At 36.8% G+C, this 24884-nt stretch overlaps 1 protein-coding gene across 3 annotated transcripts in view; it reads right to left on the reverse strand.

The window, feature by feature from the left end:
* The window catches only part of TENM3 (teneurin transmembrane protein 3), a 2501300-nt gene that overhangs the window by 397212 nt on the left and 2079204 nt on the right, over positions 1-24884 (reverse strand). For all 3 annotated transcript variants that reach the window (XM_032413691.1, XM_032413693.1, XM_032413692.1), the window contains one exon: positions 20894-21172. In XM_032413691.1, coding sequence (XP_032269582.1) covers positions 20894-21172 — 279 coding nt within the window. The remainder of the gene's footprint in view (positions 1-20893; positions 21173-24884) is intronic.

Below are 24884 nucleotides of genomic sequence, written 5' to 3' on the forward strand. Positions count from 1 at the left end.
AATGATACAATATTAAGATATCATTCAGCATAAAATAATATCAGCATAACATCTGACTCACCCCAGGTGAGGTTCACAGAAAAAAAAGTAATAGTAACGACCAAAAACCCACCTGACCACAGTGGAGTAGAGGGTGCCAAGCCTACCCTTGTAATGTTGGAGCACCGACTCTCGTTCAGACAGCTCCCTGCTCTCCCCTGTCATCAGTACAGTGCCGTGGGACTCCCAACATCATTGTCTTTCTCGTCTACCAAACAAATCTTAGCTTATGTCTGAATTTGTATTTTCAAAACATGTCGGCTCATTACATTTATTGCATTTTAAATGATATTTAAAATTGAGGTAAATAAAAAGAAAACATCAAGGGCTTGAAATGAGTATCTTTAAATATAATGCAATCAGGTAGATATTTCTGCAGTGTTTGGTGACATTAATGTGGTGATAGTGAGTAACTGCTGACAATTAGTCAGAAGACGGAACAGAGGTCTTGTAAGAAAATTACTCCCAGGTGACAAAATATTGAAAATTCAATTATACTCTGTTTATTATAGGCTTATATTAGCAACTACACTCCTAATAAAGACCTTGATAATAAACAAATTAATGGGAACACAGGGGAGTACTTTTAGAAATATTTTTTTCTCCATATAGTGTTCTATAATATATTGATTTCTAAAGTGCTCCAAATGACACTGTAAAGCTTGCTAAAGGAAATTCTTAACATAAATTATATAAGAACATATGACATATTAAAGTACTCAAGATTATGAAAATAACTTTAATATATAATGACAATGTACAATAAATTTAATGTTTAAAATTTCAAGTTCTGCAAGTGTATAAATCATTTAGAAAAGAAAACTCAGTGAATGCAAATAGGAAGGAATCACAATAAGGGATGCACAAATGGTCTGAATTCTAATTAAAACAGTATGTCATGGAAGTCAAGGCATTCATTCTCCTTTTTACAAGTGTGATTTTAAAAACATCTGCAGCATAAAACTCTTCATAAAATATTTTTACAAGTCAGAGTATAGAGATATGCATTTTCCTACCAAGATTACAACGTTTGTCTGCAGAGAGCTAAGTTTTTCCATTTAGTCTTCCCAACATTTTCTGACATTATGCCTAGTTTAATGGACACTTCATTCATTCATTCGTTTGTTCATTCATTCAGTTGTTGCAAAAATTTAAGCAGGCACCTATCTTGGGTATAGTTCTATTGCTACACGATCCCTGATAGAGATTTAGAAGCTGAGTTCCTCTTCTCTAGACGAACCCAGTGTAGGAAAGTTAAGATACACAGAGAATCTCAAAATAATGTAGTGAATGCTAAATGTCATGGAAGAACTAGAGTGAACAGACACAATGTGATTCAGAGGCAGGCCAGCTCAGTTAGCCTTTGGGTTATAGGAACCACGAACAGAAAGAAGTACTCTAAACAGAGCCTTGAAAGATGGGCAGGAATTTGATCAGGAAAAAGGAGCTCCGAGGGTTTTGTAGATTGTCAAGCATGGCATGATCAAGGCAAAGAGGCAAGAAAGCACATGGTGTCATAAAAGAAAAGTCCATTATAATGTTTTCACAAGGAACCTCAAGGAAAGAGGAAGATAAGATTATTTGCTGTTTAAATAACAGAAAAGATAAGCTCAGAGAATTTAAGTCTTCCTAAGAAGGTTGATTTAACTTCTATACTGTTTTCTCTGGTGAATAGACCTTTTTTTTTTTTTTGAGCCAGGAATCAAGAGAATTGCAGGAAAGAAATAAAGATTTTTAGATGCGAGGAAAGGACAAAAGAAAAGCAGAATTGTGAATGAGAGCTTTGAAATAAATACATTGTTTGAGTTTGATAAAAGGACATGAAAAGGGAAAGATTTCAAGTAGAGAAGATGAAGTAATAAGCTTGAAATTTCGGAAGTGATTTTTAAATGATAAGAGGGAATAAAAAAGAGAAAACTGAGTTCCACTTTGGGAAATCATTTTGATTACCATGATGAAAAATATATAATGCATGGCCTGTGAATTCATAAAGTTTAAAAGATTTTTATAGAAGCTTATATTTGCAAAATTCTTTTAAAAATTTCCATTGTGAGAGACTATGTTTAGTTCACAGCTCATATTTGCAGCTTTAGTTAGCAACATAATTTTAAGAGGGAAGAGAATAGGAGGGATATCAAAGAAGTATCAGGAGGCCAAAGAAAAAGCAGAATTCAAAATTCAGAGTCAGTCTGTGAAACAAACAAAAAAAGATTTGGAAACACCATTAGCAAAACAAAAACAAAACAAAACGTTCTGCTAAAGGGCTAACCTTTAGGAGAAAAAAAGGAACATCTGAACCATGTATTGACTGAAATAATGAGAAATTAATGCGGAACTATTAAGAGACAAACATGACTGAGGAGGTCTGAAATATACAAACACTCTAGTTCTTGGTAGAGTCATTTCTAAAATACTCTGCAATACACCCTGGTAGGGCTTGTGTTTTCAGCTTGTGGCCCCTGGACAGCCAGGAGCAATGCCTTGGCTGCATTTGTTGAATAAATATGTAAAAAACAGAGTAATAAAAATGTGGACAGTGATATTTTCACAAAGTAGAGGAATCTGAGGTAAACATCAAAAATGTTGTGTGACTGGAAAGAGAGAATCCAAGAGAGAGCATAGAAGACATCCTCTCGGTGGGGAAGTCAGGATGCCAAGAGCTCCCAAACACGATTCCAGTGAACTGGCCAGAAGCAACATCCTTCAAGTTTTACTGCAGAGACTTCCAAGAAAAGGCTGATAAGCGTGTTCAGGAAGATGGTGATCAAATCAAAGCTGGAGTGGGTTGGCCTGTTGGGCCCATAATTGAACAGGGGCTTTTCTGTCTTAATTTTGAAGAGGCAAAGAAAAATAACATCTCCCCTCCAGAAAGTACTAAAGCTACGGGAGGCGAGGGATACCCTCCTTTATAGGGAGTGGTGGTCCAAGAGGTGATGGGTATATAATATTGCTAGGACCCTCAAACTGGCAAGTAATGTGCTGATTTAATAATCAAGGAAGCAAGTAATTAAGAGATTTGGTCCACATTAGTGTTGCCTCCAAATGCCTTATTTTTTTTTCATTGAGCATGGGATAGAGCATCACTATTTATTATATACAATTTGAGACCCTTGTATTTTTAGTTACCCTAATCACATGAGCTATGTTTAAATGCATCACAAATGCTTACAGTCTTTTGCGTGTCTCTTATGTGTTTTACTGCTAAAAAAAAAAAAAAGCGCCCCTATCTGTTTTATTGATCAAATATCTGTTTGCAAACAAAATACCCTTGGAAGAACATACTTTCCAGGTGAACTACGGAAGGAATAGAAATAATTAAAATTCATTTAAAGCATAATAAAACAATTTGAAGTTATTAATGATGAAAACTGCTCTGTCGAGTATTCCTAAAAATTTTGTAAAGATGTCAGTGTATATAGAAATATAGTTAATACAGAAAATATGCTTAATATAGAAAATATGCAAAGTGTAGTTAAAAGACTCCCAGTTTATGTTTTTCATAACATAATGAATCTGTTGACAGTATGTATATTGCTGTTATTTATAATCCTGTAGTGACAAGAAAATGTCACCAATTACTGGCTACAATGACAGAACACAATTTATTCCTAATGATTTATACCCGTTAGGAAAAAACAAGTAGGCTACTAAAAGACAGCTACCATTCTAGTCCTCAGTAGAGGTTTCCAACGGGAAGGATATTTGCAAAAGATAACAAGTTATTTTTGTTAATGAGTGTTTGCATAATTTACCTATATAACACCTTAAGCTACAAACTAAAATAAGGTACTCTTATTGTTGTTTAAAACAGATATAACTAAAAAATCCTGTTTGTGGAGCAGGCTTTCACCAACACACATATTGTATTCGCTTTTAAACCTAGACCTCCTGAAAACTACATTGACTTTTCGAGTGTGGGAAAGATTTGAAAAGGTACTAAGTCAGTCCTTCAAACAGGTATTTACTGCTCATCCTGGCTTACTAGGGACTGCGGGTTGAAAGTAACATGCATTTGAAACGCCAGTTACAAAGAAATTTAGAGATGACAGGAGAGAGGAAAAAGTGGGACATTTTAAGCAGGAGAGTAAACTGCACATTACAATACAATGTTATTAGATTAGTAAGATTCGCCAATCTGAGAAGAGAGTTATAAAAAAGTTCTGATCCAATAATCTACAGTAGGAAATTAGATCCGGAAAACAAGAGCTTTATGCAAAATTCTAAAGAAATCCAGAGTTGAAACTACAAAGAAATTGATGAAACATTTACAAAGATATTTATATGGAAAGGAAAAGTAATACGTAATGGATTTTTTCAATGGGTAGAGTAACAGCATGGTAACACTTAGATCAGAGTTGAATAAAAGCACTCTAAACGGGGATTTAACCACTGAAAACATATTTTGAGGACTGACATCATGCTTTTTAGCAAACTGATGATACATATCATAGGCACTAAAAATAACTTCGAGCAGAAATGTAGTGTCACTGCCTTTAAAAAAGCAAGAGAAAGTGTGTGTGTGTGTGTGTGTGTGTGTGTGTTTTGAGGTCGTCAGAAATGAAGGAGACATGATAAATTGGGAAAAAGCTCAGTGAATAATGAAATTGATTAGGGCTACGTGGTAGGATCAATTTATCACAAGGAATGAATATTGGGCCTAACTAGTTTTGAGAAAAGAAGGACAACAGTCTTGTTTCTCAAGTATAAGAAGGCTTATGACATGAAGCTAAGCACCGAAATTTTTCTATTTCAATCCACGAACTTAGGATAAAAATCAGGAAAAAAATTTCCAATTAAACACAGATATGGGCAAATTCCAGAAAATCATGATATCTAGTTCGGTCATGTCTCTCTAGGCTGCCTTACAGAGAATAGAACTTACGTCTCATAAGATCTCTGTCAGACTTATGATTATGATACTCAATTATCTGGCAGGTCCTTTAGCAACATAAAGCAGAACTGATTTGCACAGATCATTTCCCCTAGAAACAAGCTGATTATCACATGAACATTCAGCTAGTGAAATAATAACCTGAGCCACACTGTGTTTTGAGAGTCTATAGCATCTCAAGAAAGACACAGGTAATAATACATGGGGAAAACTGGGGGTAGGAATGATTCATACATGAAAACCCGTATGACCATAGTCAAAACAAAATAGTATATTCCAAACCAGATCTTCCTCTTTAAAAAGTAGATGAGAAAGAAGAAAGAGAAAATGTTGCCTATTTTTTGTTGGCCAAAACTGGCTGGTTATCTTTCTAAAAAAAAGATTTATTGAAATATTTAGGTAATGTCACTTAATTTTTTATTCACCAATAAACATTAAGGACCTCCTTGCTAGGTATGGCAAGGTATTTAAAAATTGTTTTTCCTGAATATCACTACTAAGCAAATTTTCTAAACTTATATAATAAAATACCCCATAGAAATTCTTAGTGTTTATTTAGATAAGACTCTTAGCACTGAAACAAATTTATTTTAGGAATCTGAAATGACTGAATTAATATAGATGGAATGTTAGTCAAAACAAAACAAAAGATAACAAAACTTTGTAGGCAATAATGTATATTATCTTAGTTCAAGGGTCGTAGTTCCATTCTTCGTAGACAGAATACTTCTCAGAGACATGCACACAAGCAAAGGAAGCTTGGATTATGTTTGATTGATGTAAATAATAAATCTAATTTTTCTTGCTACTTTAGGTGGTTTATTAGATTTTTATGCTTCGTATCATCACTCTGCTGGACCTATCCTAACCCAACATGACTTCTCTCCCTTGAGGGAAACCCTCAAGAGAAAACTTTGCAATATTAGCTTTGTAATGTTAACCAAAGATAAAATAATGCAGATTTTTAAAATTATTTGACAAGAAGACACAGTTTGAAGAAACTCAGACCCAAAGACACTGGGTGAATGGTCCAAGGTCAAGCAATGACTTAATTATGGAGCCAGAATAAGAAATCAGATGTCTGCACTTCTAATCAAGTGTCATTATCACTGCGCCTATGAAACTCTCGTCTAAATATAGTAGAATTACGTCTTAAACTAAGAAGTGTGAAATAAACTCAACTACACAGAAGCTCATGGTGACAAGGAAGACATTTACATTGGCAGGAGTTTTTTTTCCCCTGCTCTTTGAAAAGTAAGTGATCTGAGGGACCTACACTCTACTGTTGTCTGGTACTGATAGATTCCACTTAAGAATAGGAGGTGTATTACAGTGAGTTTTGGAATTAAACAGTGGCTTTACATCTTGGCTTTGTCATTTAGTATCTGTGAGACCTTAGCAAGATATCTGGATTCTCTAAGCCTTAATTTTCTTTCCATGGTAAAATAGAGATAATACGACTAAACCAAGAGGGCGGTAGATTGAGTATAATAGGTGTTCAATAAAAACCAAATATCTGTCTCTGCCTATATCCTTATCAAACTTCTACTCTGCCATTTGGATTCTCATATCATAATTTTTTCTAAAGGACAATAACAACAACATTCATAACCCAAATCCTTAGCAATTATAATTGGAAACGTCCAAACAAAATGACTGTTTTCGAAATGCTTCGGTATAGTAACGGCACGTTCTATGGGAAGTCAAAGGATTTTGTGGAGAATACAAACTACTCCATCAAGGAACAACGTCTGAATAGTGAAACCAGAATTGATTGGGGGGAGAGGATTTTTGTGGCTGAAAATTTCTAATTAAAATAGAGTAAGAAATGGATCTCATGGAAAGGGTCACCCTAAACTCTCACCCTTTCTGATATTTCTTCAGGAAAAGAAATCTTGCCTGACAGCTATCAACTATTGATGAGCTATACATTCAGCACAAACTACCTGAAATATGGGGAAAGCAACCCAAACTCATGGGTATATAGCATCAATATTCTTATCTCTTAAATTACAAACTTTCACCTCCAAATAGATTGCTTTTCAGTACTTTTTATCCTTTTAGAGATCACTCTTGGAATAGACAGGTAAAAATATGACAACACTTTAAAGAAATGTTGTAGTCTACGTTTCCCCTCGGATCCTCTGCACCAATCTCTTAATATTTTGAGAGAAAATTATGAGTACGCTCAATGCGCTAATGATGAAACCAGGAAATTGACATCTAGACCCTTCAAGATGCAATTATGAATAATAAGAACTACTGGAATTTACATCCTTTGTCTCTCCAGCATCGAGGGGCCACTGGCCAAGTGTCAGGGCATCTGCTGTGCCTTTATCAAGCTATCTCCAGAACTCAACTATCCTGATTTACAATCTTCGTGAGAACTGAGACCCCAGGTGCAAGCGGAGTAATAACCTTGCAGCCTTCTTCCTTGCATCATCCTGACACTGATCCTGGGCTTCTCCGGCGGTTGCCATGGAAAATGTATCAGTTGCAAAACTCTCATCATGGCTGTGGTGAAGATAAACACGCAATCAAGAGTACAGGAAGTCTATTTCACGCCGTGATTGTTTTGAGATCTGGCAGGAAGCAACTAAAATGTAGGGGGATAAAATATTCTCAGACTCTGCTCTTCAGTCGCTGAGCTTCTTCTTCTGGTAGCAGATCAGTGCTCGGTGGAACATCATGGTGGGGTGTTCTTGCTGGACACTGAACAATAAATGAGTGTCCTGGTCTGAAGGATGACTCAGGAAATACTGAGAAATAACTTTCTCTTTGAGTCTGAACTAGTTCTACTATTATTCACTGTCCATCTTGTTTTCTAATGAAACCACTTCATAGTCCTTTAAATCCACATTTATTTTTAGTTTTCAAGGACATCTTTAATGCACTGTTGACTATTTCCCAAACTGTAGCGCAAACTCTTCTGTACTATGATTTTATGTAATTGTTTAGATGAAAGTCTATTTTATTGATCTCTGGCCTTTCCCCTTTTACTGCGATAGCAACATTCTCTCTGGTTGGGTGCTCACAAGCTGGGAGTCATGTGTAGCTCCTTATCTTTCTTTCTCACATTGCAAAGCCCCATCAACAGCACTACAACTTGTTCCTTCCTCCTTGCTCACAATAGCCCCTTCCTGGTTCATATGGGATCCTGGCTCATCAGTTCCAAGATCGCCTTCATATCATCTGTCCATCATGTCTCAACTCTGCTTCAGGACATGGGCTGGCCAGACATTACCCACAGCGACAAGCTTAGACCTTCAGCATGACATTTACAGTTCCCCATAAATCGATTCCATTTCACTGTCAGCTTTAATCTCCATTGCTTCCCGAGAGGATTCTTCTAGATGGGGTGGCCTCCCTAGGATGCTACTATTATTTCCTCTTATTACTTCCAAGCATTTCTTCAAGTTGTCCCAACTGTAAGCAGGCACTCCCTTCTGCTATAGTGAAACATGTTTCACCACTTTCCAAGTCCTGCTGAAATTCTAAAAATCTCCAAAATCTTTCCTTTTCTGAATCTTCATTGTTTTTCTCTTTCCAATGTGCAGTTTAGCAATGTAGTCCATCTAGCTGCTTTGCCTTCTAATTGTTTCCTCTTTGTAAAGCCCTGTATCTCCAAGTCTATAAGCTTGACGGTGAGAGATATATTTTATTTCCTCCCAAATATCTCTCAAAATATTTCATATAAGGATGCTCACAAAATAGAGTAAATCCTAACTGTTTGCAGGATGAATGCTTGATTTTTAAATGAAAAATAGATCTTAGCAACTGCTTGCGACATTATATATACCTTCCATAAACCTATCTCACTCTGTTTTTCTACTACTGCATTTTTTGCAATGCATAAAGAGGTTACATACTAGGCTGCTAGTAGCTAATTGTGTATTCCTGAGAATGTCTCTTCTTAGTTATTAGCATTCTAGATCTCTCAAAAAATCAGAAACCTGAATTTAGTATCTAAAAACTACTATATATATAAGATATTTTATAAATCTTTTCCTATTTCATTGCAAAGATTTAACAGCACAATTTTTTATTGATGTCTCATTGCCAAAATTTAAGTATAGTAGGATACATTTATTAGACATTATGAAGCATCGCCTAATTAAATGACACTTAGAAAATGAATTGTGTGAAGAAAATAATTTTAAATCCCGATACCACAGACTATATTAACAAAATTTAGATAGAATAAATTTAAATAAAATGAAAGAAATATTTTTTAAAAGAAGAAAATATAAATGATAATTTGCTCTAGGGATAAAGTCAACATTCTAACCATAAAAAAGCCACAAGTAAATAATAACAACTGAAATATATTTTAAAAGGTTTCTTAAAAATTTCCTTATATAAATAATATCTTAAACTCAAACAAAGGAAAATAGCTGCAACAGATTAAGATCTAAACATTTCAAAAGAGACAAAGAATTATTAAGATTCTTATTATATGAAAGTACCTGCAATTCAAGAAGAAAAAAAGTACGGTATCTCTATATCTCTATCTTCTGCATCTTTTCCATCAGGCTAAGAATTGATGAAAAGAGATTTACCTCCTACTGCTATCATCACTTTCTTTAAGTTTTTAATTTATTTAATAAGGAGGCAGAGACTTGGTAGAAATGAATCTGCTACTCTGAGCTGGAGCAGATGCAGATTTTCTTGGCACCTAGAATCTCTAATAAAGAGTGCAGAGCTACTTAAGCAAGGCAGTGTCTTGCTAGACTGGAGGATCTTACATTTGATACATAAGTTTGCATCTCTATTCATCACTATCCTGCAGCTTATCCGTATGTCTACGAGCAGAAGGTCTGCATTTCAGGAGATGATTATACGTATCAGGTCCTCTTATAACCAAACCTGTCTCATCAAGGCTACATGGATACAAGGGGAAAAAAAGCAGTGTCAGTGTCCCGGTGTCCTTGAATTCCACTGTCCCTTCGTTTTTCTTATGTCCCAGAATACCCAGTTCTTCATTTACCCCAATAGAATGACGGACAAAGGACATGAGTTGGCAATTCACAAAAGAAGAAATACGAACCGTACACACACATACATGAAAATATATTCAACCTATCAATCACACGAACATAAATTACAACAACAGTCAGATACTATGTTTTATCCATCCAGTTGCCAAAATTCTTAAAGCTTGGCAATATTTGCTGTCAATCGCTTGTGGAAAAAGACACTTTTTTGTACTGCTGGTGGGAGTGTAAATGGATACAAGTTTTTTTGCAGGGCACTTTGACAGGGTATATCAAAAGCTTTAAATTGTATGTACCCTTTGGCTCTGATGTTCCACTTCCAAGAATTTATCCTAAGGTAATAACAGAATTAGGGGCAAGGATTTAGCTACTATGATAGTTACTACAACACAGTTTATAATAGTGAAAATTCAAACAACCTACATGTCCGAAAGTAGTACATATGTTAAAAAAATTCTGATAAAGCACAGCATGGAAAAATATTATGTCTAGAAGAATGTCGGATAACATGGGGAAGCTTAGGGTCAAAACATAAATTGCGATTTTAATTTTTAAAAAATAAACACACAGAAAAGAATAAAAGCGGAAATGCCAAAAGAGAAACCAGAGAATACCATCCGTTTGCTTCTCTGCATTGTCCAATGAACATGTAATGCTAAATAATTAAAATAGATACATTAAAGGCATGAATTTAAACACTCATAATATTTTAGACTTAAGTTTGTTTGATCTGAAGTTCTATTTTTATCACGTCTGTTATAACCTTTCATTTTACTTGGATTATTGAGACAGTACAGTGCAAACAATGATTGAAAGCTTAAAAAATTCTAATGATTATCTGAATGCTTAAACTTTTTAAATAGGTTCATTTAAACAATGAATAAGCACCTTTAAGCACAATTTGTAGCCTTCAATCTATACAGTGGTACTCTAGTCACAGTACATGAGACACAGTCCATTATAAGGGAATGTTTTCTACTTGTTTTCCGCAGCAACTGACATTTCATTCAAGCACTTTCAAATCCCCTAGGAATCTCTAGCTGCTGTATGTCAAAAATTTAAGATCTCTCTTTGTGAACTTCAACACCCCTATAAAAACCAGTTGGAAGGGCAAGCCTATTTCCTACTGATCACTTTGATGTTAACCAATTAAAGGCAAATCAATTTATTCAGTTTAGTCTGAATAATCATTTCACAGAGTCACAATTTTCCTAACTGCAATATGCAGATAACAACTACCGCTCTGGCTTTTTTTTTTTTTTAATTATTATGTTATGTTAATCACCATACATTACATCATTAGTTTTTGATGTAGTGTTCCATGATTCATTGTTTGTGTATAACACCCTGTGCTCCATGCTTTTTACAGCGTATTTCTATTTCTCTTGGACATATCACTTGTGATATGATTTTCTGGCCCTCCCCCCTTGTGTTTTTTTTTTTTTTCCAAAGGTTTTATTTATTTATTTGACAGAGAGAGAGAGAGTGCTCAAGTAGCAGAGTGGTACAGGCAGAGGGAGAGGGAGAAGCAGGCTCCCCACGGAACAGAGAGCCCGAGGATCATGACCTGAGCCGAAGGCAGACGCTTAACCGACTGAGCCACCCAGGAGCCCCTGTATTTTTTTAAAATTAATGTTTGATAAGGTCTTGACAGTATTCATTAATAATAAAATCTGGTTATACAATTTTATGTTCATAAACATGCATTTTGTTTTTAAGCAAAGGAAAAGAAAGAAGTCACCTGTGTATCTGGAGGAGTACTGAGAACAGTCCTGTTAGTTCAGGCTCCAAAGTCAACAGCTACCTGTTTTACCGGTTTTCCATAGGACTCTGGATGTGCCTTTTTTTTTTTTTTTTACAGTTTTATAGAACTATTTGAAATAAAATATCAATTTTGTGTAAGAATGTACTTTCCCGCAAACCTTTTGATGTCATGGACTTTCAATTCCATCAAATATCATCAACTTATGCTACGATTTCAATCAATACAGATAGAATTTTACCTTTTTAAAGTATAGCCTTCCTATAACAAGCTAAAATTATTATGCACACAAATTTTTAAGACGAAAAGTACCTTAAGGGATAAAAAGTTTTGAGGGATTCACAGTTACACACTATTAATGTTCCCTAATCTCCTCTCCTTTCCCCTTCTCCTTCCTGGATGGCTCCTTCCTTTTCCTTATAAAGATGCTGAAATGTCATCCAATATAAAAATACTCCTGCCCCTCTGTGTCTCAGGAGTTAGCAGCCTACCTCCCTCCTGTCTTACTTGGGCTTTGGAAAGAATAATCTACACTTGTTTGGTGCCATATTTTTAGGTTTCTGTTTATCCTCCACCTACTGCAATGCCCCTACACAGAAGTGAATAACCTCCTATGCAATCCAAAAAGTATCCTTGCATTTAACTTACTAGACTTTTGGAAGTTTAGATTCCGCTTCCTCTGACCTATCTCTCTTGTCTCCCATGAACTGATCTTGTTGATTTTCTTTTTGTCTCTATGGAAGGTCCCCTTTGTTTCTTTCATTGGTACTTATTTTACACCCTTAGGTAAATATTGGTGAACTCGGGTTTTTACCTTCAGTGCTTTTCTTGACTCATCATATTTGCTTTTGGGGAGAGTTTTACTGCTGCCCATGGCTTTAACTGCAATCATATAGATCATATGGTAAACGTTCTTAAACAAAATCTATTTGATTTTTTTATCTCTCTATATAATTGACTAATAGATTACTGAACTCTGATGTCCCACAGACACCTTAAATACAACTGACTCATGTCTGAATTACTAATTCTATCACAAACCCCCAACTTGAATTATACCATCACTTGGATTCTACCATTCTTCCATGTTTAGAGGGTCTTTTATTTTTTTTATTTTTTTTATTTTTTAAGATTTTATTTATTTATTTGAGAGAGAGCGAAAGTGAGAGATCACAGAGGCAGAGGGAGAAGCAGGCTTCCCGCAGAGCCAGGAGCCTGATGCGGGACTCAATCCCAGGACCCCGGGATCATGACCCGAGCCGAAGGCAGACGCCGAACCGACCGAGCCACCCAGGCGCCCTAGAGGGTCTTTTAAAATGTCTTCCTCTTCCCTAACCCCAACGTGATGAAGAAATCATCAACTCTTGATTCTTTCTATTTGAAGCAGTCTTCCTCTCCTCCCTAGTTCTTGGCTTAAACTTCTATATTTTCTCACTCGGATAGTTATAATACTATCTGACTGGTCCATCTGCTTTCGAGTCTGACCTACAAGTCCACTGTGTCTCTGCTCAGCAAACACTGTGAGGTTAGCACAGAGACACAATGGTGAACAGAGCCACGCCCCTATAGGGCTTACTCCCTGTGGGAAAGACAGTCGACATTCTGTATTGCTTTCAGAATGCTCTGTAACATGTAAATAGGACTGCATTGTCCCTCGGCATGAAAATCCTTCAGAGCCTCTCCACTACCTCCAGGAAAAAGTACAGATTTCTCAGCATGGCCATGTGGCCCTTTGCAATGGCTTGGGCTGCTTATACCGCCTCAACTCATCACTCACCTACCCACACATCCTGTGTTCCAGGTACCAAACAGCTCATGGCTCTCAGGAGTCCTCACAGACTTTACACTTTCTCCTTTGCTGCTTTGTCTACATGTTGAATTTCTATACATCCTTTGAGCCCCTGTTTCAATGCCATCTCCTTCTTCCTTTATGAAACATCCTCTCCCGTCCTGCTCCCCAGTCTCACTTGGCAACAATCTGCTCTCTGCTGACACTGACCTTGCATATTGTGTTGTAATTCCATTTACCACATTAAAATCCAATTACAGTGTCTACTTGCCTGTTTGCCCAACTAGCCTACGAATGTCTAGAAGTCGGGGACTACACTTACTCATTTTTGTTTTTCCAGCCCTTATTACTCATTGAATGAAGATGTAGTTGCTATACTAAATAAGAAATCAATTCAAAAAGTCACATCTAAACTTTACTCACTTTTCAGTTGCTATGTGATGATATTTAAGGGCAAGGTATTACTCATAAGATGTTTTAACTGTCCTTTTCTCAAGCTTGTATGCATTTGTATGAATTTCCATCTGCATTTTAAAAGGTTTTACATTTGGTTTATCTACAGTCTATTCATTATGGAAAATTATCCCAAATCCACTGATGAATATAAAAAATTTCCATATAGTAAACCGTCATTCAAACTCCTCAGTAAATAATGTATAAGATGTTCACATTTATACCTGAATGTGCATATGTTAATAAACAGAATTGTTATGACTTGAGAAGAATATTCTTTAAATAGCACCAAAAAACACACTAAAAACAAAAAAGACCCACCAGTTAAGTCTCTCTTCAAACACTTGAATACCCCCAGAATGGCAAATACACTAAGGTTCTATGGCTCTAACACTTAATTTTTCTATTTCTGTGATAATTACATCAATAAACCTGATTCAGCATTCGCTGCTGTTCAATTCATTAATTAAAACATTTTTACTGCTACCACTGTGGTTTTTCAAGGATATCAAAAACACATTCAAAAATCAAAACAGCATACATCATCAGTTTTGATATGTGCATGGTATGCTTTACTTTGATTTCAACTCTACAATTAAGAGAACATTTAGAATATAAAGAGAGAGAGCATATACTCCATATACTTTGAACAAAAATACTTAGAACACAAATTGAATTTTGTAGAAATGGCAATATTCATGTGAAGAATAGCAAACTGCCAAGAGGTTCCAAAAATCCTCTTAGGATGGGAAATATAAATGTATATAAATACTTAAGTGATAACAACAAAGGCAGTGGACTTTATAGTCTTCTTAATTCCAGTTTCATAGTGCTAAATTAAAAAAATGAATTTAAATCTTAGTTTCTGTGCTTGAGTGACTTGTAACATATCCATGAAATAAATATATTTCATTCTCAAATGACATATGGAAGCTTTTGTTACAAGAATGACAAGTTGCTATTAAACCATAAATGTATACATAGCAAGGCAATGCAATTATTTGTATATATTAGAAACTATTTGACTGTATTCTGCAAAGCAGCACTCTAATTCTGAGCTCGGCTTGGTAAGCATACATCTTACTTTTGCTGTTTCTGCCATCCCAGAGCACCTAAAACATAAAATATAATTTATAACAGCAGAGCACACCAGAAGTGACGATTACATGCCAGAAGAGAGCCCATAATGGAATTGCTATACAAGTTAGAGTTTAGTATGTGTAATAGAATCTCATAAAATTAGAATAACACTGAAGTATCATTTATTTCTTGCACCAACGGAATTCCTTCTTAATTCTTACAATCAATTTCCAAAGTAGGCTGAAAGGTTCATGGATAAAGCTGAAGTAATGGAATTAAGGTAGGCAAAATAATACACCTCTCTTCAAATATCTTCAGAAAACTCAAATAGCCCCTTTGTGAAAAGAACCAGGAGAGAAATGATATCTGGGTCATTGCTGGAAGCATCACAATTATGTGACGTAATGGGATACTCCAGTGCCATTCAAGAGTTTCTCCCAAACTACTCTAGACTTCAATTGGTAATAGAGTAGCTACACCTCTCTCACCTATATGCGGTCTCTCCCGTCTCTCACCTATATGCGGTCTCTCAGAAAGAGAAGAAAGAGCATTGCCCACTCTTTCAGAGAATATATTCAGCCTGACATGGTAATTTGGATTGCAAAACAGCGAGAAGTTCTCTGTTGAGAGATTGGTTTAAATGTTATCACTGCAATAGTTTGTCAAATTGGTTTAAGAAGTATATCTTCATCGTTTTAAAGTATAATAACTCAACTTTTAGACTTTATCTATCTATACAGAAAGTAGACTTTTAAAACAGTATTTCAAAGGACAAGTAAATTGGTTCCTTGAAATGTTTTAGCTGTACAAAGCAAGTATCTATTACACCTAAAAATATTGCCCTTTATTGTTATACCCTCTTTGTCCACCAAATTAGCCCTTAATACTTTGGTATTATGCACAATTACTGTGGCATTAGTTGGGTCCTACAATAGGTATATTGCTAAGACCCCAGGTGAGAGATAAAGTCTTCCAGGAATGATTTATTTTATCGTGTGAACTGATGAGCATCAGTTAAATTGCCTTTTAATTGACTGGCTGTCTAAGTAACATGCCTTTGAGGGAAACACTACTTTTGAAATTTCCTTTGGCCAGGAGGGGAAGGAGCATGCTGAAGTCTTTGAAGTCTACAGCCATCAGACTAATTATCAGCACCATTCAATGTACATTCATTTAATTACAGTAAATTAAGAAGGATGTGGGGTTTGGGAGAAAAATAAAAGAGTCAATAAATGGTGACAGAAATTCCAGACTATGCAAATTATCAGTGCCTTTTCTGGAGATCACTATCTCCCCCTCATCTTGCCACATGTATAAAACTAACGCAGACAGAGGGAGAGTATAAAGGGGCGGGGGGTGGGAAGGAGGAGAGATGTGCTGTGGGCCAGAACCATGTAGGTACTTGATATTGTTTATCTAACTTAATCTTCATTGCCACTTACAAAGATGTGATTTCTCACTTTTTACAGATGATAAGAAGAGCACACACTTATTTGGAAGTCACTAGGTTCCAGGCACTGTTCTAAGCACATTCTAGATCTGAACTCATTTAATCCTCACAATGACCCTATAAGGGGGTCATTTAGTATTTTCTCTATTTTACCCTTGTGGAAACTGCAGCACAGGAAGGTTAAGTAACTTGCCCAAGGTCACAGAGGAGGTGGTGGGACCAAATCAAACCCAGGCGATCTGCCCCCCTACAGCATGTTCTCATCTACTGCCCTCAGTGGGGGCCCTCGAAGTCAGGAATCACCACGAGGCAGAAGGGGAGTGCCAGCTCCTATGGGTCTGTCCAACTTCAAAGGTCATGGCTTTCCAAGGGGCATAACAGATTGTAGAGACAGGGAGAGGGGAAAAGGTGAGGACCCCCAGCGGGGGACCACATACATCTCTGGGACTGTGATTCAGGAGCCAACAGCCTCACTGGTTGAATGAAAAGACCTAAACCCTGACCCGGGTGATTCTAAATCCAGGAAACTTTCATGATACCACACTGCTGGATGACAAAGGATGTTAATATGTTTTGGCTGCTTCTGGGAAACGATGCACAAACAAACATTTTTAAAGCTTAGAGGTTGATGTCTTGAAAAAAAGAAGTCCTTTGTTTCTGACATTTAAATAGACAGTTGGAATTGAGATCAGATGACTTGCAAAGTTTCAGAGCAGAAATTCAGCCAGGGGTCTTTTAACGACACATCAGAGACAGGAAAGACGCTTAAAACAATCCAGAGCATACTGGTAATTCTACCTTTGATTAGGGCGGCTCATCGTGTTATTTCATAACCTCTCAACAGCTTACCAGAACTGCTGCTTGCTAGGTGGCCACAAACCAATCCCTTCACTATTGAGAATGATGACGACCACCACAGTAAGCGCTGTGTGTCAAGAAGGGACTTCTCCAAGATCCTGAACTCGGAACAAGATTAACATTTGGAATCCCATACGAAACTCAACAGACTGGAAACATTTATTCCTTAAATGCTTTTTAACTTCAAATCCCCATGGTTGGTGAAGCGTTAGTTTTGCAAAAGAACAAATTTTATCACTTGTTTTGAGTCTCTGCTAACACAGAGACGTGTGACATGGTCCGAATGTTCTTTTACTCTTGCGGGATGCTCGGGCCATCAAAATTTCATTAGCCTCACAGCAGTGCTAGCGCCTTCTAAACTTGAACTGTTGGCCTCTTTATCAATAAATAAATGAAACCTAATCCCTTTTAGTGACTAAACTCTTCTTTGAAGTTCTAACTAGAACATCGGGCGCTTGGCTTGCATAATTTTACAAATGTTGAATAACATTCTTTTTCTGGGGAAAGCAGCCTTATTCACAGTTATTTCAAATGATGAAAACAGTCAACGAGAACTCCCATGCTAAACCGGATGAAAACAAGTCAGTGTCTGGTTCCTAAATTAGTTTCATTTTGGTGAGTTATTTCACACATGTCCTTCTTGTTTCGACCTAGAAGGGTATAACAGACCTTCCAAGGATGCATCTGAAGCTAGTACAACAATGAATGATATTAGACAATTAAACTAATGAAAGGCAAAAGAAAATATCGCTGGGAAATCAATAGTCTTTCAAACTTAGAGCAATGAAAAATAGCAGGATAGAATTGAATTATTTCCGTAATTTTACATTAGAAATATTTGACTAGAAGTAGTAATAGTAAAAATATATAATAGTTTTGAGGTTATTGCTTAGAAAGATGTTAGAAGACCATATGGTAGGATTACAAATTTTAGTTTCTCCTATAACTCAGCTTAAGAAAAATAACCATAGTTTTTATATCAGAAAAAAATCCTCAATGCTCTTGTTTCATTCCACAATTCAAAAGGTCTGCTAAATATCTCAGAAAATTATGCCTTCCCACCTCTTAATGCGATTATTTACTATCAGTGGAATCTTGCTTGTTCTGACTAATCACTGAAAATTCAGAACAAATAAACTAATCTGAAACGTTCCTAGGGACATACATATTAAATCTAAGCAATAGCCAATGTTCATGAAGAGGCCATATCTCTTTTATTTCCTCTTTTGTTTTCTTCCCTTAGCTGACCTCATTGGGAGTTCCTGGACTATCAAAATGTTTTTTTTAAAAACAACCACAGCCAAACCTTGGGGACAAGAGTAAACACAAGTTTAAGTCATCACTTGCCCAGCTCAACAAACATTGTTTTTGACACTTTATACTCTTAACTTGGCTGACCTGTTTACTCTCAACAAATGCTACCAAATGTTCTGAATTTCAAGGCAAGGCCCTTGACACCCTCTTCCTGTCTCTCTTCATTCTGCTTCATAACCACCACCTGGACAAAGGAAAGAGCGCACCTTCTTGCCTTGACATCACTCTATGAACAAGGTCTATGAAATCCTGGGGAAGCACGTTCCTCCTCTAGATAATGATAATCCATGCAAATGGTGAGGGCCAGTGGTGGGAGAAACTCAGTCTCCCTTTCCTCCTCCCTACCAGTTGGATATTTTATACTGTTAACTCAAAGTTGACAATTTGGTAAGTTTTAGATTTTCCTAAGAGAAAAAAAAAAATGGCCTGTGTTGGGGCATTCACTGTGGGATAGCTTTAGCAGATACAGAATCTTAAAAATCATTACATTAACTTACATTTTACCACTACAGATACAATACAGGATACATTTGTTATTAGGGAGGAGAAAGAGATGCTACAAAGGTTGTGGGTGGAAGGAACAAGTTGACCCGATGTGAGAAAATATTTAATGGATACGGGTATGGATATGATGCAGAGAATCGAACCGAATGCCTTATCCTGCTGCGTTCTACTCTTTTCTATAACTACCATAAATTTTATTTAAATTTTATTTAAATTGTATTTTAGGGAAATCAAATACCGAGCGCTACATTTGAATATAACCATTGTACCTGAAGGTTCGGATAGGCGGGAAACAAAGTTGATACCAAATCTTACGCATTTAAGGTTAGTAACTTCTGAATCCACAATGAAAACTGATATAAATACAGGTTTTACTGAGGTGAATGGATTAGCTCAGGGAAACACTGGCAGCCTGATTCGAAGACTCATTTTGCCAGAAAGAACTGTCCTTGTTTCCTGTGTGGGGTTGGAATAAAGTCAGCCTCCACCAAGAACTGGCACTTTCAAAATGAACACATCGACTGCATGTTATTACTGATCTTGACTTTGGTTTAGCGCACTAACGCATTCTACATAAGAGAACACACTGCTTTAGTTGGTTTAAATTAGACTTTTTTTTCATGCATAGAAAGGATGGGTAATAAACAGTGGGAAGCAATAGGTATCAGTTCATACTGTGACTTAGCTAAAACTGAAAGCTGAATAGACCTGCTTTCGTACTGCAAAGCAAAGCTGACAAAGTTGCTCAATAAATAATACAAATGAAATACCGTTGGTGAAACAACCATCTTTCTTTTCAAATGTCATGCAATTCTTCCATTTTAATTTTCTCCCTGCTTCCTGATGCATCATATTCACATAGCATCAATAACTAGACGAAAGTAGCAAGTGCAATGTTAATATTAAATGCCAAAGGAGAAATGTCCTTTCGTTATCTGGTATGTTGGCACTGATGCTCCAATTCTTCTTAGAAGCAATACTGACTAAAAATTAAGTTTCCTTTGAAATCTGTTATTGCATATAAATGAACTGTTTTTATGATCCTGCATTATCTGTAAGAAAAAAGTCCCAATAATTTATAAAGATACCTTTCTTACAATATGTAAAGCTGCCATTTGGATATCCTAAATCCGACTTTTTTGTGTAGACTTGATTGCGGTCCCCAAAGCACATCAAAAACCATACTCTCCCTCCTTACCAAACTTTGTCTCTCATCAACTAGTAAGTTTAAAGCATGATCAAATTTGTTCTTCAATCACTTGAGCCCTGTTAATAAACTATTCTGTGTGCTCACTCATCCATTCTAAGATTCTGCAACTTCTTTGAGATATCTTCAAGAGGAATCTACAAAGACATGTTTGATTACAAGCTGGCTCTGGGGTAAACTTTACCACCACTGGTTTTGCTACTCCCCGGAGGATACCAGGTGACATGGTCCCAGATAAGTCAAAGCTAATCTTTTTTTTTTTTTTTTCTTCTGTACATCATTAAACTGTTTTTCAAAACTATAGCTAACACATGATAGACCGCTTGCATAATTTAACAATCTGATGTCGACTATTGATTTTCTCCAGGAAAAAATAAAGGCATGATTCAAGGACATTTCTTGAGTTCTAGTGCATTAAAATGAAAAGAGAGGAAGAAGAAAGAAAGAGAGGGAAGGAGAGAAGAAAGGAAGAGAAGCATGCCCCCCACAGTCAACTAGAACAGACAGAAGCACTGAAGGCCAACATGATAGAGCAAAAGAAACGGCACTTACCATTCTCACTGTCGGACTTGTTGTCGTGCTCCGTATCTGTCAGGGTGAGGGCTGAGTTGGACCGACTTGACAGGCAGGAGCTGCGGCCTGATTTGACCCCCCTGCCCCAAAGTCTCATGGCATGCTCTGGGGACATCACTGCTTCATTTTCAGTATCAGCATCTGACCCTGCACTGACAGAGTAACCTCTGTGGGGGAGCCCCATTTCCGCACAAAATGCCAGTCCTCTTCGAGTTGCTGGTTCACAAACTCCTAACTGCCTTAGGGTAAAATTCTGTCCTAATTAGGGGGAAAAAAAGATAACAACTAGTGAGTATATGTATCATTTTTTTTTTTAACGAAATCTCCCTAAAATAAACACTCAAGCATTTTGGTTTTTCAGTTATCGGCACCAGGTGTTTACACTAGCATCGCGTGGCAGATGGTCAAGTGGGTGCAATTAGGGGAGGCTGGGTGGAGCTCCTCCGCTGACTTCCCACACACCCCTACTTAGAGCTCCTCTGTCAACCACTTACGCCCATAAGCACCTCGAGAGAGAGAGAGGGGCAAGCCAAGGAGTGCAGACCATGACAACTCAACCCAGAGAAAGGACTAGTTACCAATGAGAGAGGTTTTTTTAGCCACATGTGAAGCAACGGAAATTGTCAGTTATTTCCTGGGTCTTGGCTCTAGTCCTAAACGATGGGATTTTTCCCACCCAGATGTCACTCCCTTGGTAGAGAAAAGAGAGCAAATTACTTGGTAAATAGAAGCAGGGGTTTGGTTAGTCTTTATTACATTTTCCCTCCTTAAGTTAACTACTAGCATAAACATGTATCACTTGTGTGTGCCTACATTCACTATGCTTTGGAGTGTAACATCTCGAAAATTTGCAGACATCTGACTTTCTAGACACTCTGCTTTAATAACACTGGGAAACATCTGTATGGATCAGAGGAAACCAATTTTTGCAAATAAGATGCACTCCAAAAATAAAGCGGGAGTAATATGTATTTAAAAATTAATGGTAAAATCAAGTTTCCTGTGAACCCTACAGGGCTTTACTAATAAATTGGAGCATAATAAAACTCACGGCAAGGCCATAACTTCAAGCAAAAGTATTTAAATTAGGTGACACTTGAAAATGACCCCTCTTATTAATGACTTTGCCAATCATGTGTTTATTCTTGAAATTTCACATATGTTTTATGATAGTACGGATGAGAAGAGAGAGAAATATGTCTGCTTGTACGATGCAGATATATGGCTCTTCCATTTCTTGTCTCTTTTTTGGCATGATGGAGTCTGAGATTTAGGCACCGACCAGAATCAAAATACATATAAAGAATAACAGTACACAAAGACTGATTTAGATGCTGCCATATCATACCAACCTTTTAAGAATATGAAGCATTTATATCACTCACAGTTTTCATTTGCCTACTTCTATCTCTTCAATCTACGAACACTTTAAAGTTAATTGGCTGGTGTGAGAAGTAATATACATTATATTTTTTAAAAAGAGGGTGTCATAAATTATTTGTGATAAAATAATAACATGTGGAATCTTCTAGAAAGTGAGTCAAACATAATGCCCGATATAGTATATATTTGGTTGTAAAGATATCAGTAGCCTCCAGGCCTCAGCACATTTTAACTAGTGTGGTTAATTGTTTTATTGCTGTGGTCATATCAGAAGTTGGAATCAGCTTTATCTTGGTCAGACTTCCAAATGGGTTCTGACAATGACACTCATAAATAATGAAAATCGGCTGCTACAATTAGCTACAAATCAAACTGCTTATCAGAGAGATTTGAATAAATATCTGAACCAAAAAATATGTCAGAAAAAAAAAAGAAGAAAAGGAAAAAAGAGCCCATGGAACAGTGAAAAAGTGGGCAAGTTTAATGAATTAAGGCATAGCACCATCAGTAGTTTTTAAATAATTAGTGTAGCTTGTACTTAACGAAAGTAAATCCCAAAAAGGTCAATGTCATGGACAGTTAATGGAACAGAGGTAGAAGAACTTACCCACTGTTACTTATACATCACATTTTAAATGGGGCGAGGGAGGAGAGGGGTCTAAAACAAGTTACGTAGTACCATTAAACATGTTGATTTTTCAAAATAAGAATACTAAATAATTTTTAAGGGGCAAAAACGGATGATAAGACCCTCTGCATCTCTCCTCTACTTTGGGAGGTGCCCACTGGAGAATAAAAATAAGAGGGAGGTTAAAAGCAGTTAAAAACTCCTTTCTAATCTCTGAAATGCAACTGAAAACATTTTCCACATTATTGACTTTTCACACTGTTAACATCTTGATGCAAAAATCTATGAGGTGAAGGAAAGCAGAAAGCTATCTTTAGTGTTTGTTATCCAGGTATGTAAACACAGTTCACTTTGCAAATAAATATCCAAGGCACCATCTCTGTGAACTGATATGTGTATCCCGAACTCCTTCAACATCTGACCCTCTGAAATCAGTGTCTCCCAATAATTCAAAACTCTTGCAGGCTCTTTCTGAAATGCAAGCTGGAAAGCAAGCGCAAGCAGAGGAGTCCCTGTTAGACTGCCTTCCTGAATTAAAAAGTTTGCTTTCGTTTCCTCTAGGAAAGAACATTAAACCTGACCTCCGGCAGATCTACGGGTAAGCCACTCATTCCTCTGGTCAAGTCACTTTACTCTTCTATTTTTTTCGTCTTTCAGGGCTCTGGTGACTTGGTTTAAGAGATGCTTTCTGTAAATGTGACTACCATAAAGCAAGGCTAATGAGAACAGTTTAAAAAATAAACACCTGGACAAATGTAATTAACAATTATAGAGAAGTGTATAATTTGACGACGAGGAGAGGATCATTTCCAAATAATTTTAGAATAGGCACTCCACCACCAATGTTGACTTTTCCTTTTCCTTTATTCAAAAATACCTCTAGCCCAGACCTGCCTCAGAGCTTCAGGCTCTATTGTTGTCAATTCCCCTCTTTGGTTTTAAGGATTCTTGCTCGCTCGTGGGATCCCTTGTTTTAATGCAAACACCACTGGGGAGATCTAGCAATCAAATGAGAATAAATTAGTTCTAGCGGGTTATTTCCCCCAATCTAGCAGTGTTAGCAAGATGGGCCATACTTATGGAAAACATATGCAGTTTCGACAAACGGGGGGGAAGATGGAGAGAAGAAAGGTTTCTGACTCGGGGAAGAGAGACAGTTGGCAGAAGTATCACGGAGGTGGGAGGGCTGGGCTGGGTGAGGTTGTTCCGGAGGGCTTTAGGGCAATGTAGGAAAGTGCAAAGAGAAAGGCAGAAAAGATGCTTCTGGAACCAGCTAAAAACTTGACCATCTTGCTTTGGTTTCAAGAAACACAAAAGAGATAATGAAACATTTATCCTTATTTTCCAGGGTTTCTTCAGATTGTGTTCTTTGCTCTGGTTCTAACAACATGTCCTTAATTTCCTTCTCTGCCTTTTAGAGTCTTTACATTAATTCTACTTGGCTGAAACTGGTGAAATAAGTATTTATCTCCTGCACATTAAATTTTGGTAACCTTGATCAGCAGGGCCAGCACAGAGTTTCCCATTACCATTTGAAGGAGTACCCAAACAATAAATTGCAGCAAGAATAAAGTATACCTGAGCATGAGCGTCATTGTGATTAAAAGGCAAGGTTAGCTTGGATTGGATTAGGCATTTGTGTTTTACAACATTCATAAATTTGAAAATCTATTTTAAAAATGGAATAAACACAATGTAGGCAGGGTGTATCATTAGAAAAAAAAAAAGTTCACATTTTGAAAAAGGGAGGGAAGGTCTGTGACAAAGTGGGCAGGACCAGATAAGAACAAATGTTTCAGGTAAGGTCAGCACATAGCAACAAAGCAGTAAAAGAAAGGGATTGAAAAAAACGGCTTAGCTACTTGGCCTTTTCCTCACACCGCATCTATAACCCAGTCAGAGCAGGGAAGGATTTTTCAAAACTGCAACGCCTAGTGATGTTCACCAGTAAGCAAGACA

Source organism: Phoca vitulina, unplaced genomic scaffold, assembly GCF_004348235.1.
Source record: "Phoca vitulina isolate PV1807 unplaced genomic scaffold, GSC_HSeal_1.0 scaffold15, whole genome shotgun sequence".
Taxonomy (NCBI): domain Eukaryota; kingdom Metazoa; phylum Chordata; class Mammalia; order Carnivora; family Phocidae; genus Phoca; species Phoca vitulina.